The sequence below is a fragment of the Salmo salar genome, chromosome 20, assembly GCF_965601325.2.
Source record: "Salmo salar chromosome 20, fSalSal1, whole genome shotgun sequence".
In the NCBI taxonomy this organism is placed as follows: domain Eukaryota; kingdom Metazoa; phylum Chordata; class Actinopteri; order Salmoniformes; family Salmonidae; genus Salmo; species Salmo salar.
The window spans coordinates 26447485-26461774 of NC_138310.1; the positions used below are offsets into that span (position 1 = coordinate 26447485).

Sequence of the window (14290 nt, forward strand, 5' to 3'; positions counted from 1 at the left end):
AAAAACTCGTCTGAAATAGTGCAACTTCTCTCCTGACTGTCAACAAAAACACCCAAAAAGTGTGCGTGCAAGCCATTGAGCAATAAAAGAACGATAGAAGCGCTTTGCGCTGTTCACGGCGCAGGCGCGTTACTTCCTCCTAGAGCTCTCTTCGATGTGTTTGCGTTGTCTAAACTGCCGGCGAGTTTAACCAAATATTTTACCAATAGCAGCTATGTCGGGCAGGTCGGTCCGCGCGGAGACACGGAGTAGGGCGAAAGATGACATCAAGCGGGTTATGGCTGCTGTTGAGAAAGTACGAAATTGGTAAGAGGGAACGCGTTATCTAAGAGAGCAGCAATGCTAGTGGGGGAGGAGAGACCAGGAGAAGAAAGAACGAAATACACACTAAATCAAATTTGGTCGGATGATACCTCGGCTCAGGTGTACTGCACTCTCTCGCCTTGATCTGGGAGGAGGTCGCCGCTTAAAACACTTATAATGTAGGAATATGACATCTATTCATAAAAAAATGTGGGTTGAACCTAGAAGCCATTTCGTTGCTGTTCGAGCATTCTGTAATGCACTAGAAGCCTGGTAGGTTACTGCTTTTTCACCGCTCGAATGGTATCAATATTAATTTCAGAGCCGTAGTTCGACGACAGCGGTATAGTGAGAATAGTTTATGTTCGCGGGGTTTTAAATTTAGCGCTTGGAGAGGTTCGTTCTTTTGTGTCCTCCAAATAGAGGGAGCGCGTGCGGTGGTGGTGGGTACACGAACTGTGCAAAACCCGAATTGCTTTACAATTTTATTTTGTATGACTAATAATAGGCCCCTATAGTTCAATTAAATTGACATTTATATCGTTTACTGTCATGTGGATTTGCTTGCAAGTAGCCTAAAAGTATAATCACCACTAAATTTAGCCGAAATAATTGATTTGAGGCTATTATAGGCAGTCATTGGGTCTAGAAAGAAGTAACAACAAATTCCTAAACCTCAAATGAACTTGCCAAAGTAAATGTATCATGACATTTTCTATTGGGAATTGTAATTTAAATTGATAGTTTACTAAAATATTGGGTTTTGTTGACATTTCAAATTGAATACATCAATTGCAAACAAGTGTTATTAATTCCTTGTGTAACTAATGCAGGGAGAAGAAATGGGTAACTGTCGGCGACACATCCTTGCGAATCTACAAGTGGGTGCCTGTGACCGAACCCAAGTCAAATGATGTAAGTCCTCCACAGGGTGTTTGGGGCACCACATTTGCTTAATAGTTTTTGCAGATCCTTGCAGAATGATCAACATGTGCTTCCTTTCCTCATGTCTTTTCCAATTCCTAATTACAGAAACTTGTCCACAATTATCTATTATATTGAGATAAAGTACATCAATATGTAATTCTTAATAAATCTGTAATAAATAGCACCACTTCAGCATTGTATGTGCTATCTTGCAGAAGAGCAAAAATAAGAAGAAAGCCAACAATGACAAGTATGGGTCGGAGATCACAACACCAGAAAACAGCTCCTCTCCCGGAATGATGGATATGCATGGTAAGCTAAAAAAAAGGGCAAAATACTTTAAAAAATGATGTTCTTTGGTTCAATAATAGTTGTAAATTCATCTTTGTCACTTTCTGTATCTCTCAGATGATAACAGTAACCAGAGCTCCATTGCTGACTGCTCTCCCATGAAGCAGGAGAACAGCAACAGTGCCAGCCCTGCCCAAGAGGCCATGGCAACTTCCCAGAGTGACGGCATCGAGGCCAAGAGTGACCAGAGTCAGTCCCCTGGCAAAGAGCAGCTGAAGAGCACAGACAGCAAGAGTGGTCAGTATATATGCTACCTAGCACAGAAAGGGAGAGCACTGTCTTAGTTTCAACTAAACCATACCATATACATACTGCAACTTGTCCTCATTAGCCCTGCTCTTGTTCTTACCTCAAGGTATTTTCTAAGAGTAGTGCCAACTTGTCAAAAAATATGGTTTAACTTGACAGGCAGACTGCTTTCACCCAGCCCTCATAATCCCAGAATTGCACTGCTGTCTCAAGGTCAAAAGGGTACATGTTATGGCTTGTAGTGATGAGGTTCATAAAGAACATTAGGTGAACAAAATGTTCTTCAGTCTTCATCAATGTCATTGGCAGCATTAGCAACATTTCTAAGAATTAACCCATCACCATACAGAGAATGGCTTTGAAAACATTGAGCAAGTTTTTGTTTAAATATTTCATTTAAAGATTCATATTGACAAACCATAATCAATGATGAGGTTATAGAATATATAATTAAATGCTAAACATGGCAGTATTGTTTTTTTTTTTAAAGAAGAAAAAGAGGGCATCTACGGAGAGGTTTGTTCAAGTCTGAACAACAACAGTTTGTCAAATATACTATATATATACAAAAGTATGTGGACACCCCTTCAAATTAGTGGATTCGGCTATTTCAGTCACACCTGTTTCTGACAGGTGTATAAAATTGAGCACACAGCCATGCAATCTCCATAGATTAATATTGGCAGCAGAATGGCCTTACTGAAGAGCTAAGTGACTTTCAACGTAGCACCGTCATAAGATGCCACCTTTCTAACAAGTCAGTTCGTCAAACTTCTACCCTGATAGAGCTGCCCCAGTCAACTGTGAAGTGGAAACGTTTAGGAGCAACAACGGCACTTAACAATCGTCTGTCCTCGGTTGCAACACTCACTACCGAGTTCCAAACTGCCTCTGGAAGCAACGTCAGCACAATAACTGTTCGTCAGGACCTTAATGAAATGGGTTTCCATGGCCGAGCAGCCACACACAGGCCTAAGATCACCATGCGCAATGCCAAGCATCGGCTGGAGTGGTGTAAAGCTCGCCGCCATTGGACTCTGGAGCAGTGGAAACATATTCTGTGGAGTGATAAATCACGCTTCACCATCTGGCAGTCCAATGGTGGAATCTGGGTTTGGTGGATGCCAGGATAACGCTACCTTCCACAATGCATCGTGCCAACTGTGAAGTTTGGTGGAGGAGGAATAATGGTCTGGGGCTGTTTTTCATGGCTCAAGCTAGGCCCTTTAGTTCCAGAGAAGGGAAATCTTAACGCTACACTATACAATGACATTCTATACGATTCTGTGCTTCCTACTTTGTGGCAACAGTTAGTTTCCTGTTTCAGCATGACAATGCCCCCGTAAACACAGCGAGGTCAATACAGAAATGGTTTGTCAAGATCGGTGTGGAAGAACTTGACTGGCCTGCACAGAGCCCTGACCTCAACCCCATCAAACACCTTTGTGATGAATTGTAACACTGACTACACTAACGTTCTATCGGCTGAATGGAAGCAAGTCCGCAGCAATGTTCCAACATCTAGTTGAAAGCCTTCCCAGAAGAGTGGAGGCTGTTGTAGCAACAAAGGGGAACCAACTCCATAGTAATGTACATGATTTTGGAATGAGACGTTCGACACGCAGGTGTCCGTATACTTTTGGTCATGTCGTGTATTTGGAGAACAGTTTAGCTGTTATGTACTAGACTAGCGAGAAGATTGTTGGCTCCTCTGGTGGGCTTGAACAAAGGATTTCACTAAGGGTTGCTGTAGTTTCTGTAGTAATGAGCTGTTAAAACAGTCTGCCATGCTAATGCCGTTTGAGGACAGAGTTCAAAACTCATCAAACTACAGTACGTCAACTTGTCATTGATGCGGTTTTTACCACGTCGTAAGCTAAACACCCTTGAAAGAGTATTTAACATAATCCAATATCAGCCCTTTGTTCTGTACATGGATGTGACTCCGCATTGTCTTTCTTGCCACAAGATGGTGCTGTAGTGTAGACTTTGAAGTCAGCTACAATAGGGTATTTGTCATCACCCAGAATTGGTCATGTCATTTTGGAGAAAATACAGGTTAATAAATCTTCCTGGGTCATTTCGCAAACAGGCCTTGTCTACCAAGTCCTGCGATAATGCACACCAAGCAAGGTCACTGATTGCCGACTCTGAAGTTGAAACTATTGTGGAAAGTGAATAACACAGCAAATTCACTTGCAGTTGCCCCTTGTTGGAATTGTATGTTCTCTTTTAATCAGAACTGTTACAGAAGTAGTAGGAATAGTATACAAACACTTGTCTTGTTTTCTTATTCTATTTGCTTAAAGCATATTGTCTCCCATGGTTATGCACTGAGACAGACTTTCTGGTATTGCAGGAAATGTTCACCCCTCAGCATTTTCAAACACAAGCACACCTAAGAGAGACCGAAGGTCCACAGGAAGGAATGAACCATCCTCGGACACTCCTCAAGATTCTCAGGTGCTCCCCTCCACCACCATCCAAGACTAGAATGTCTTTGTACAGGTACAGTGCATTCGGAAAGTATTCAGCCCCCTTGACTTTTTCCACATTTTGTTACGTTACAGCCTTATTCTATATATTTTTTAAATGTCCTCAATCTACACATAATACCCCATAATGACAAAGCAAAAACTGATTGACATTTTTTGCTAATTTATTGAAAATGAAAGATAACTTATTTACATATTCAGACCCTTTGCTATGAAACTCTAAATTGAGCTCAGGTGCATCCTGTTTCCATTGGTCATCCTTGATGTTTTTACAACTTAAATGGAGTCCACCTGTGGTAAATTCAATTGACTGGACATGATTTGGAAAGGCACACACCTGTCCATATAAGGTCCCACAGTTGAAAGTGCATATCAGAGCAAAAACCAAGCCATGAGGTCAAAGGAATTGTCCGTAGCGCTCCAAGACAGGATTGTGTCGAGGCACCGATCTGGGGAATGGTACCAAGAAATGTCTGCAGCATTGAAAGTCCACAAGAACACAGTGGCCTCCATCATTCTTAAATGGAAGAAGTTTGGAAGCACCAAGACTCTTCTTAGAGCTGGCCACCCGGCCAAAAACTGCGCAATCGGGGGAGAAGGGCCTTGGTCAGGGAGGTGACCAAGAACCCGATGGTCACTCTGACAGAGCTCCAGAGTTCCTCTGTGGAGATGGGAGAACCTTCCAGAAGAACAACCTTTTCTGCAGCACTCCACCAATTAGGCCTTTAAAGTGGCCAGACGGAAGCCACTTCTCAATAAAAGGCATGTAAATGCCCGCTTGGAGTTTGCCAAAAGGCACCTAAAGGACTCTCGAACCATGAGAAACAAGTTTCTCTGGTCCGATGAAACCAAGATTGAACTCCTTGGCCTGAATGCCAAGCGTCACGTCTGGAGGAAACCTGGCACTATCTCTACAGTGAAGCATGGCGGCATCATGCTGTGGGTTTTTTTTTCAGTGGCAGGGACTGGGAGACTAGTCAGGCTCTAGAGAAAGATGAATGGCGCAAAGTACAAAGAGATCCTTGGTGATAACCTGCTCCAGAGCGCTCAGGATCTCCGACTGGGGGCGAAGGTGCACTTTCCAACAGGACAACGACCCTAAGTACACTGCCAAGACAAGGCAGGAGTGGCTTGGGAACAGTCTCTGAATGCCCTTGAGTGGCCCAGCCAGAGCCCGGACTTGAACCCGATCTAACGTCTCTGGAGAGACCTGAAAACAGCTGTGCAGCAACGCTCCCCATCCAACCTGTCAGAGCTTGAGAGGATCTGCAGAGAAGAATGGGAGAAACTCCCCAAATACAGGTGTGCCAAGCTTGTTGCATCATACCCAAGAAGAGCTGTAATCGCTGCCAAAGGTGCTTCAACAAAGTACTAATTAAAGTGTCTGAATGCTTATTTAAATGTGACATTTTTATTTATATATATATATAGTAAAGGGGGTCCAATCTGAAGCCCTATTACTCTCTATGTAGTGCACTAAGTTGTACAGGGGATTGTAAAGGGGGTCCAATCTGATGCCCTATTCTCTCTATATATACATTTGCAAAAATGTCTAAACCTGTTTTTGCTTTGTCATTATGGGGTATTGTGTGTAGATTGATGGGGGGCAAAAAACAAGTTGATCCATTTTAGAGTAAGGCTGTAATGTAACAGTGTAATAAGTCAAGGGGTCTGAACACTTTCTGAATGCACTGTAACTGCCAAAATAAAGGAAACACTTGAGTAAATGGGGGATACAAAGTATATTAAAAGCAAGTTCTTCCACACAGGTGTGGTTCCTGAGTTAAGTAAGCAATTAACATCCCATCATGCTTAGGGTCATGTGTAAAAACGCCCAGTTGCCTATTATTTTGATTACCATGGCTAGAAGAGATCTGTGACTTTGAGGGGTCTCAAATGAGCTTAGGGGGTTTAAAGGGTGTGTCTGTCTCAGTTACCAGAGCTCAACCCAATTGAACACTTGAGATATTCTGGAGTGGTGCCTGAGACTGCATTTTCCACCACAATTTTCAAACACCAGATGGAATTTCTCGTGGAGGAATGGTGCCACATGCCTCCAATAACGTAGATTCTACAAGTGTCTGGAACATTAAGGCGCATTGAAGCTGTTCTGGCAGGCCGTGGTGGCCCAACACCCTAAGACACTAAGTTGGTGTTTCCTTTATTTTGGCAGTTAACTGTATGTTTTAGTCAATTAGAAATTTGATTGATGCAGTATAATGAAACTAATTTTGACATTAGTATTTTAATGAGAAGCTTAAATGTTTCCTGAAATATTTTTTATTTTTGCAGGAATCTGAAGATGGCACTCCTCCCAATAAGAAGGGGAAGTTGGAAACTCCCTCAGATTTCCTCAAAACCAGCTAACTTATCTTTTACCATCACCAATTCCTTGATCTGTTGCCATGTCCTCATCCCTCCTGTGTCTTAATTTCTTTATTTTTCTGAATTGGTCCAAGTGGAGTCCAGCACCCACCTCTACCCCAAAAAAGACTTGAAAACTTAAACTAAACCAGGATCAGCTGGATGGGGCAGTGTCGACCTAAACTGCAGCTAAATCTTATTTTGCCACACATCCGCTATTTTTGTTCTTCTCAAGTATATGTACATATTTACTTTTTGATCATGCGGGTCAACACACTGTTTGAATCCTTCCGTCTGAATCCTCTTAAGATCTGTTGGTTCTGCTGCTGTTCTGTTTATTACTTTGACAGTAAAACATTTAGTTAATTTAACTAAAGACAACACCTACATATTTAGTGCCACTCAGTCAGTCGCATATCTATTTCCTTTACTCCTCTTATGGAGACTCACTTGTAGCATAGTCCTGCTACCAGATTAGTTGTGTACCTTGAATTACCAGAATAATGAAAAACGTGTTGATTTGTTTAAATCGTATGTATACTTCACTCTGGTATAACAAGTGCCCAGTTTTCGTTAACCTGTAAAGCATTTTTCAGTGCATATGTAGGCTGTTTGGTTATAGATGGCTCTTTGAATACCTCACTGGAGTCCAGCAGTGCTGGCAACACTATGTATAGATTATTAAACTAAGTATAACCTTTATTTGCAAACTGTAAGTAGCCTAAATAGTTGTTTCCTTGTTAGCCTTTGCCCAACTAAAAATGCCTTTTTAAATTCTGGCCTGGCTACAGAAAGTCAAATGTTGACTATTGTCTTTTGGGACCCTTATTTTATTGTACAGTTGGTTTTAGCTAACTAGCCATTTTATTGCACATATTGATTCTATAATGTAAATTTTTTAAAAACCTGTTACACAGCTACAATGCAGAGTGTGGGCAGCATGTTGCCATATCATGTTCCCCAACTGGCAGGCTGAGTTTGCCTCACAGGTAGTTTTATTTGGCCCCAGAAGTTTTCTAAACAAAACAATTTTATACAGTGCATTTGCGAAGTACTCAGACCCCTTGACCGTTTCCATATTTTGTTACAATAAAGCCTTATTCTAAAATGGATTAAGGGAGAAAAAAAATACATTTTGTATTTAATCAGTTTTAGGAAAAGGCTGGAACGTAACAAAATGTGGAAAAGGTCAAGGGGTCTGAATACCTTCCGAGTGCACTTATACGGAATTTTCCTTGCTGGACCCGACTCTAAAAACACCAGGAAATCAGCACCAAGTGATTTTCATTTTGGAAATAGAGACACGTGATCTTATTCAAACGTAAGCAAGGTTTGAAATTATTGTTTTAGTCAAATATCTGTTGCAGTCGTCAAATTATTTGTAATTATGTCCCGATAATTCGCTATAAAAAAAAAGGAATTTAGTTGAAGTACACACACGAAACAAGTATTTAGCCATGTCCATAAAGCAATCGAGATTAAACATGAAAATATGTAATTTACAAACAACGAAAGTCAGATACTCCTAGTCTGGGTACCAGTCTCTGTAACATTCTACTGTTTGTATTCCATGTCTGCCAAACATGACATGGGGTGGAATTAAATCGCTAGTTATTTACGCCTGCTACGTTAGGTTAGCTGAACAGAGATTGGCAACCAGGCTAGTTATTTTGAGCCCGCTGCTCTCGAGTGGAGGGTGTTTCTGTGACTCCATCCAATCACATTTGCAGACATGACGGAGCAGTTGGTCCCACTGGAAATCCCTCGACACTAGCAACACTTTTGTTAGCTGATGCTAGCCTACCAGAAAAAGACGATATACTCCAAAGACTGGCTGCCAACAATTCAACGTGTATATCTCAAAGGGTCAAACAACACGGGAAAATGTATTCGAACGAGCAAAATATCAGGCATAAATAATATTCACTTTTCTTTGTTTTAACTCGCTAACTATGAGAACAGCTAGCAAATAGGTCCAGAAACAGCTAGCTAGCTAAGATATGGCTACCACTAGGGAGCTAAGACAATACCGACGTCCCACAGTGAGTGTCAAGCAGGAGCAGGACGATGACTCGGACACGGAGTCTCATCTGGGGATTAAGAAATCGGATGGACGAGAGTCACAGATAATCCACAGTGGTCATTTCATGGTATCCTCGCCGCACATTGAACACCCACCAAAAAAAGGCTACGACTTTGACACAGTCAACAAACAAACCTGTCGGACGTATCACTTCGGGAAGACCAGCACATCACATCTCTCCATTGACGCGTCCTTAACAAAACTTTTCGAATGCATGACCCTTGCATACAGGTTTGTGTCTTCATTGCTTCTCATCGTAAATAAACTAAAAGTTCAACTTTAGCTAACTAGATATCAAGCTAGCTGCCTGGCCTTTGAAAGGCCAACAATGCAAGCATGTACCACCAATGCATTTAAAGATGGGCTACATTTTGGACTATGACTTGGGTTCAAATTGTGTTTATTAAGTTAAGGGTTTTCAATCCCATGCTACCAAAGTATCCCTACTTAGCTGTTTTGTTTTTCTATTTAAGCAAAACACAAATTGGACGAGTATTTACTTTTCCAGCATCTGTCTCGAGCATCAGAATCCACGCCCAAAGACAAAGCATGAGGTGTAGCTAGTCACGAGTCTACATTTCCAGAACAATTTTCTAAAAAAGTATAGGCTACAGTAGTGCCATAAAACAACACGCGTACAGTCTAATGCTTTAAATGTAATAATTCCAATAACTGCAACTCAGTTGCATGTGGAGTCCAATGCCAGATGAGAATCTAATACATTTTTATTCTTCAAAAGCTTCCTAAACAACAAGTGTCGACTAACAGTGAAATGCCTTAGGGGTCTTTACCAACAATGCAGAGAGAAAATGGAGAAATAATAGAAAAGTAAAACGCGTAATAATACAGCTTGGTCTCATAGACTAGAAGTAACAGTACATGTAAATCCGAGAGGCTCAAATTAGTATATGTTACGTTTTGGTATGGTTACAGATGGTTACTTAAGTTAAAAACGAGTAGGGTGGATGGTTCGCCTAATTATAGTTTGTGAAAAAACAAGCAAGTACAGTGTAGATTCATTGTACCATCTAACTCGTTGTGAAACATATATTTTCCATAAATAAAAAATATTGTATTTTCAGCTGTTTGAAGCTGGTGTTCAAAACCGAAAGTAAAATATGCAAATACAAAACTTAAGCATGGGAAGCGTAGAAGAATGACAGTAAAACAATTAATAATAAGAAACAAGGTTTATAAGTGTTTGTCCTATAGCTAGTTGATACAGTACATTCGGAAAGTATTCAGACCCCCCCCCCCCCCTCCCCCTTCAGACTTTTTCAACATTTGTTACGTTACGGCCTTATTCTAAAATTGATTAAATCGTTTCCCCCCCTCAATCTACACACAATACCCCATAATGGCAAAAACAAGGTTTAGAAATTGTTGGGGGAAAAACCCAGAAATATTACGTAAGTATTCAGACCCTTTACTCAGTACTTTGTTGAAGCACCTTTGGCAGCGATTACAGCATTGAGTCTTCTTGGGTATGATGCTACAAGCTTGTATTTGGGGAGTTTCTCCCATTCTTCTCTGCAGATCCTCTCAAACTCTGTCAGGTTGGATGGGGAGTGTCGCTGCACAGCTATTTTCAGGTCTTTCCAGAGACCAGGCTCTGGCTGGGCCACTCAAGGACCTTCAGAGATTTGTCCCAAAGCCACTCCTGTGTTGTCTTGGCTGTGTGCTTCGGGTCGTTGTCCTATTGGACGGTGAACCTTCGCCCCAGTCTGAGGTCCTGAGCATTCTGGAGCGGGTTTGTATCAAGGATCTCTCTGTACTTTTCTCTGTTCATCTTTCCCTAGATCCTGACTAGTCTCCCAGTCCCTGCCGCTGAAAAACATCCCCACAGCATGATGATGCTGCCACTACCATGCTTCTGCATAGCGATGATGCCAGGTTTCCTCCACATTCAGGCCAAAGAGTTCAATCTTGGTTTCATCAGACCAGAGAATCTTGTTTCTCATGGTCTGAGAGTCGTTTAGGTACCTTTTGGCAAACTCCAAGTGGGCTGTCAAGAGTATTTTACTGAGGAGCGGCTTCCGTCTGGCCACTACTATAAAAGCCTGGTTGGTGGAGTGCTCCAGAGATTGTTGTCCTTGCGGAATGTTCTCCCATCTCCTGTAATCGCTGCCAAAGATGCTTCAACAAAGTGCTGAGTAAAAGGACTGAATACTTATGTAAATGTGATATTAACGTTTTTTTTATTCTTAATACATTTGCAAACATTTCTAAAACTGTTTACATTCTAAGGTATTGTGTGTAGATTGATGAGGGGGAAAAACAATTTAATACATTTTAGAGTAAGGCTGTAACATAACCACATGTGGATAAAGTCAAGGGGTCTGTATACTTACCTTGCTTCAAAGTAGTCTAGCAATAATCAGACCATATCTGTGGAGGCAATTATTTTATATCAACTTTCTTTCATTGTCCAATAGCCGAAGGCACAGTCCTAGTCATATTAGCAACCCATGCTAGTTGCTACCTATTAGATCTCCCCTCTTCCTATATTTCAAAGAGATATTTAGTCTGTCACGTTAATCCGCATGCATGTGTGGTGGGCTTTTGACAAGATGTTTTCCAGCCTATTGCATTATGGAGCAAACGTTTGAGCGTAGCCTACTGCCTTGTGCTTATAATGTGAAGAAATAATAGTTTATCAACATTTTAACCTAAACGTTCTAAACTGTTGCATCACTCATTGCTTTTTAAAGTTCTTTTTACGTAGCCTAGGTCTGCTGGTTGTATGAATTTGGGATCTGTCCTCCCACAACTGTCCCAGAGTCTGTTTGGAATAGGCTTTCTTTCTCGACAAGCTGACCAATAGAATAGGTAAACTTTTCTACTAAAAGGGATAGTAGTTTGACATAAGGTAGTGATTTTGATGTTTGTTTCTCGTCTTGTAGGCTGGGGAAAAGTAAATGTGGACAGTTATTCTAAACATCTTCAAAGTGCGCATCAGAATTTGGTAAGAAGGGCCGCACATCGTTGCATCCTCGACTTGCATGTTCTGTTAATATGAATTACCATAATCTAAATGTGATTTCTGTCATTCTGAGCACCGTGGATGGACGCCCTAATCAGTTTATGCACCCAACGCATATGGGTCCGGTACATTTCTCAAATGTCCGGTAAATTAAAATGCTGCTGGTAGGGATGCATATTTTGGTTAATTTTGCTGCCAACTAACCGGTCAAGAAACAGTAAAAAAAAAATCAGAACAGTAAAATTAGGTGACCAACAGAATGGATGCATTCAATATAGAATATTACAGACATTATAAAGTATACAGTAACTACACACAAACACACACCCACAAACACACACACCCTCAGGCATTGAGGATCTCATCTTCAGAGCGTCCGATGACGTCAGGGTTAGAGGGGGTCCAGATCAGCAAACAGGTTGAACCATGCAGACATGTCCCGCGATGCACCTTTAGGAACTACATACACACACACACACACTATCAGAGATCTGTGAATAATGGTGCGATGCGTATGTTTCCACCCTAGCAATGGGAGCCGTCCCAAGGTGGAAAGGCGGGTGACAACCGTAGGCCAAAATAAGCCCATAGAAACATATTGGGCTTATTTTGGACAGATTTTGGCGCGAGGGAAACCTCTTGCTTTGCCTCTTCCTCTCTGATACCATGCATGCATACAAGGACCGGACATTTTTCATTAAGAGCTTAATGGAAACGTGCAACAATAGCAAGCCTATCCTGTTATAGTTCAAAAGGCTATAGCAGCTAATAAAACAACATTTTCAAACTTTTGCCAAAATGCAATTAGCGGAAAACGCCTTTCTAAACCTAATGCGAATTAGAATCTTAAAAAAGGGGTATTTAATAGCAACAACTGATGGGTTACTGATATGACTAGGATTGTGCCTTTGGCTTCTGGACAACAAAAGAGAGTTGATATGAAAAACAATAGAACGGGAGAAATGCTGGTTAATGGCATGAGGAAGTCTTTATAAAATAATTGCCTTCACGTTTCTACGGATGGATTTTTGCAAGGCTACTTTGAAGCAAGGTAAGACATGCCTCATTATTTGAAGTAAAGTAAAACTTTCAGGTTTCAAACAATTACAGTGGGGGGAAAAAGTATTTAGTCAGCCACCAATTGTGCAAGTTCTCCCACTTAAAAAGATGAGAGGCCTGTAATTTTCATCATAGGTACACGTCAACTACGACAGACAAAATTAGAAAAAAAAATCCAGAAAATCACATTGTAGGATTTTTAATGAATTTATTTGCAAATTATGGTGGAAAATAAGTATTTGGTCACCTACAAACAAGCAAGATTTCTGGATCTCACAGACCTGTAACTTCTTCTTTAAGAGGCTCCTCTGTCCTCCACTTGTTACCTGTATTAATGGCACCTGTTTGAACTTGTTATCAGTATAAAAGACACCTGTCCACAACCTCAAACAGTCACACTCCAAACTCCACTATCGCCAAGACCAAAGAGCTGTCAAAGGACACCAGAAACAAAATTGTAGACCTGCACCAGGCTGGGAAGACTGAATCTGCAATAGGTAAGCAGCTTGGTTTGAAGAAATCAACTGTGGGAGCAATTATTAGGAAATGGAAGACATACAAGACCACTGATAATCTCCCTCGATCTGGGGCTCCACGCAAGATCTCACCCCGTGGGGTCAAAATGATCACAAGAACGGTGAGCAAAAATCCCAGAACCACACGGGGGGACCTAGTGAATGACAAGCAGAGAGCTGGGACCAAAGTAACAAAGCCTACCATCAGTAACACACTACGCCGCCAGGGACTCAAATCCTGCAGTGCCAGACGTGTCCCCCTGCTTAAGCCAGTACATGTCCAGGCCCATCTGAAGTTTGCTAGAGAGCATTTGGATGATCCAGAAGAGGATTGGGAGAATGTCATATGGTCAGATGAAACCAAAATATAACTTTTTGGTAAAATCTCAACTCGTCGTGTTTGGAGGACAAAGAATGCTGAGTTGCATCCAAAGAACACCATACCTACTGTGAAGCATGGGGGTGGAAACATCATGCTTTGGGGCTGTTTTTCTGCAAAGGGACCAGGACGACTGATCAGTGTAAAGGAAAGAATGAATGGGGCCATGTATTGTGAGATTTTGAGTGAAAACCTCCTTCCATCAGCAAGGGCATTGAAGATGAAATGTGGCTGGGTCTTTCAGCATGACAATGATCCCAAACACACCGCCCGGGCAACGAAGAAGTGGCTTCGTAAGAAGCATTTCAAGGTCCTGGAGTGGCCTAGCCAATCTCCAGATCTCAACCCCATAGAAAATCTTTGGAGGGAGTTGAAAGTCCGTGTTGCCCAGCGACAGCCCCAAAACTACACTGCTCTAGAGGAGATCTGCATGGAGGAATGGGCCAAAATACCAGCAACAGTGTGTGAAAACCTTGTGAAGACTTACAGAAAACGTTTGACCTGTGTCATTGCCAACAAAGGGTATATAACAAAGTATTGAGAAACTTTTGTTATTGACCAAATACTTATTTTCCACCATAA

The 14290-nt window shown here is 41.5% G+C and overlaps 2 protein-coding genes across 5 annotated transcripts in view; both read left to right on the plus strand.

Annotated features, from left to right (window-relative positions):
• The first annotated feature begins 95 nt into the window (after window positions 1–95).
• Window positions 96–7495, plus strand: bcl7a (BAF chromatin remodeling complex subunit BCL7A). 3 transcript variants are annotated; one of them, XM_045702920.2, is made up of 6 exons: window positions 96–306; window positions 1137–1218; window positions 1446–1542; window positions 1639–1818; window positions 4190–4338; window positions 6618–7495. In XM_045702920.2, the coding sequence occupies exons 1-5, from the start codon at window positions 215–217 to the stop codon at window positions 4321–4323; spliced, it is 585 nt and encodes a 194-aa protein (XP_045558876.1). In that variant the 5' UTR covers window positions 96–214; the 3' UTR covers window positions 4324–4338; window positions 6618–7495. The 3 variants fall into 3 exon arrangements, with proteins under 3 accessions (XP_045558876.1, NP_001134870.1, XP_045558877.1); NM_001141398.2 differs by having other exon boundaries at window positions 132–306; window positions 4190–4293; window positions 6618–7468; XM_045702921.2 differs by lacking the exon at window positions 96–306 and adding an exon at window positions 348–482 and having other exon boundaries at window positions 4190–4293.
• An 843-nt stretch (window positions 7496–8338) lies between these two features.
• mlxip (MLX interacting protein) overlaps window positions 8339–14290 on the plus strand; it is a 49388-nt gene continuing 43436 nt past the window's right edge. The window contains exon 1 of one of the 2 annotated variants that reach the window (XM_082966304.1): window positions 8339–9003. In XM_082966304.1, the coding sequence (XP_082822430.1) occupies window positions 8690–9003 (314 nt within the window). In that variant the 5' untranslated portion in view covers window positions 8339–8689. The remainder of the gene's footprint in view (window positions 9004–14290) is intronic. The other variant, XM_014161332.3, reaches the window with a different exon arrangement.

Excerpts from the sequence above, each read along its gene's own strand:
- bcl7a (NM_001141398.2), top strand. The coding sequence starts at position 215 with ATGTCGGGCAGGTCGGTCCGCGCGGAGACACGGAGTAGGGCGAAAGAT. Across the intron at positions 307-1,136 it reads GTTGAGAAAGTACGAAATTG|GGAGAAGAAATGGGTAACTG; the intron begins GTAAGAGGGAAC and ends TAACTAATGCAG. Across the intron at positions 4,294-6,617 it reads ACACTCCTCAAGATTCTCAG|GAATCTGAAGATGGCACTCC; the intron begins GTGCTCCCCTCC and ends TTATTTTTGCAG.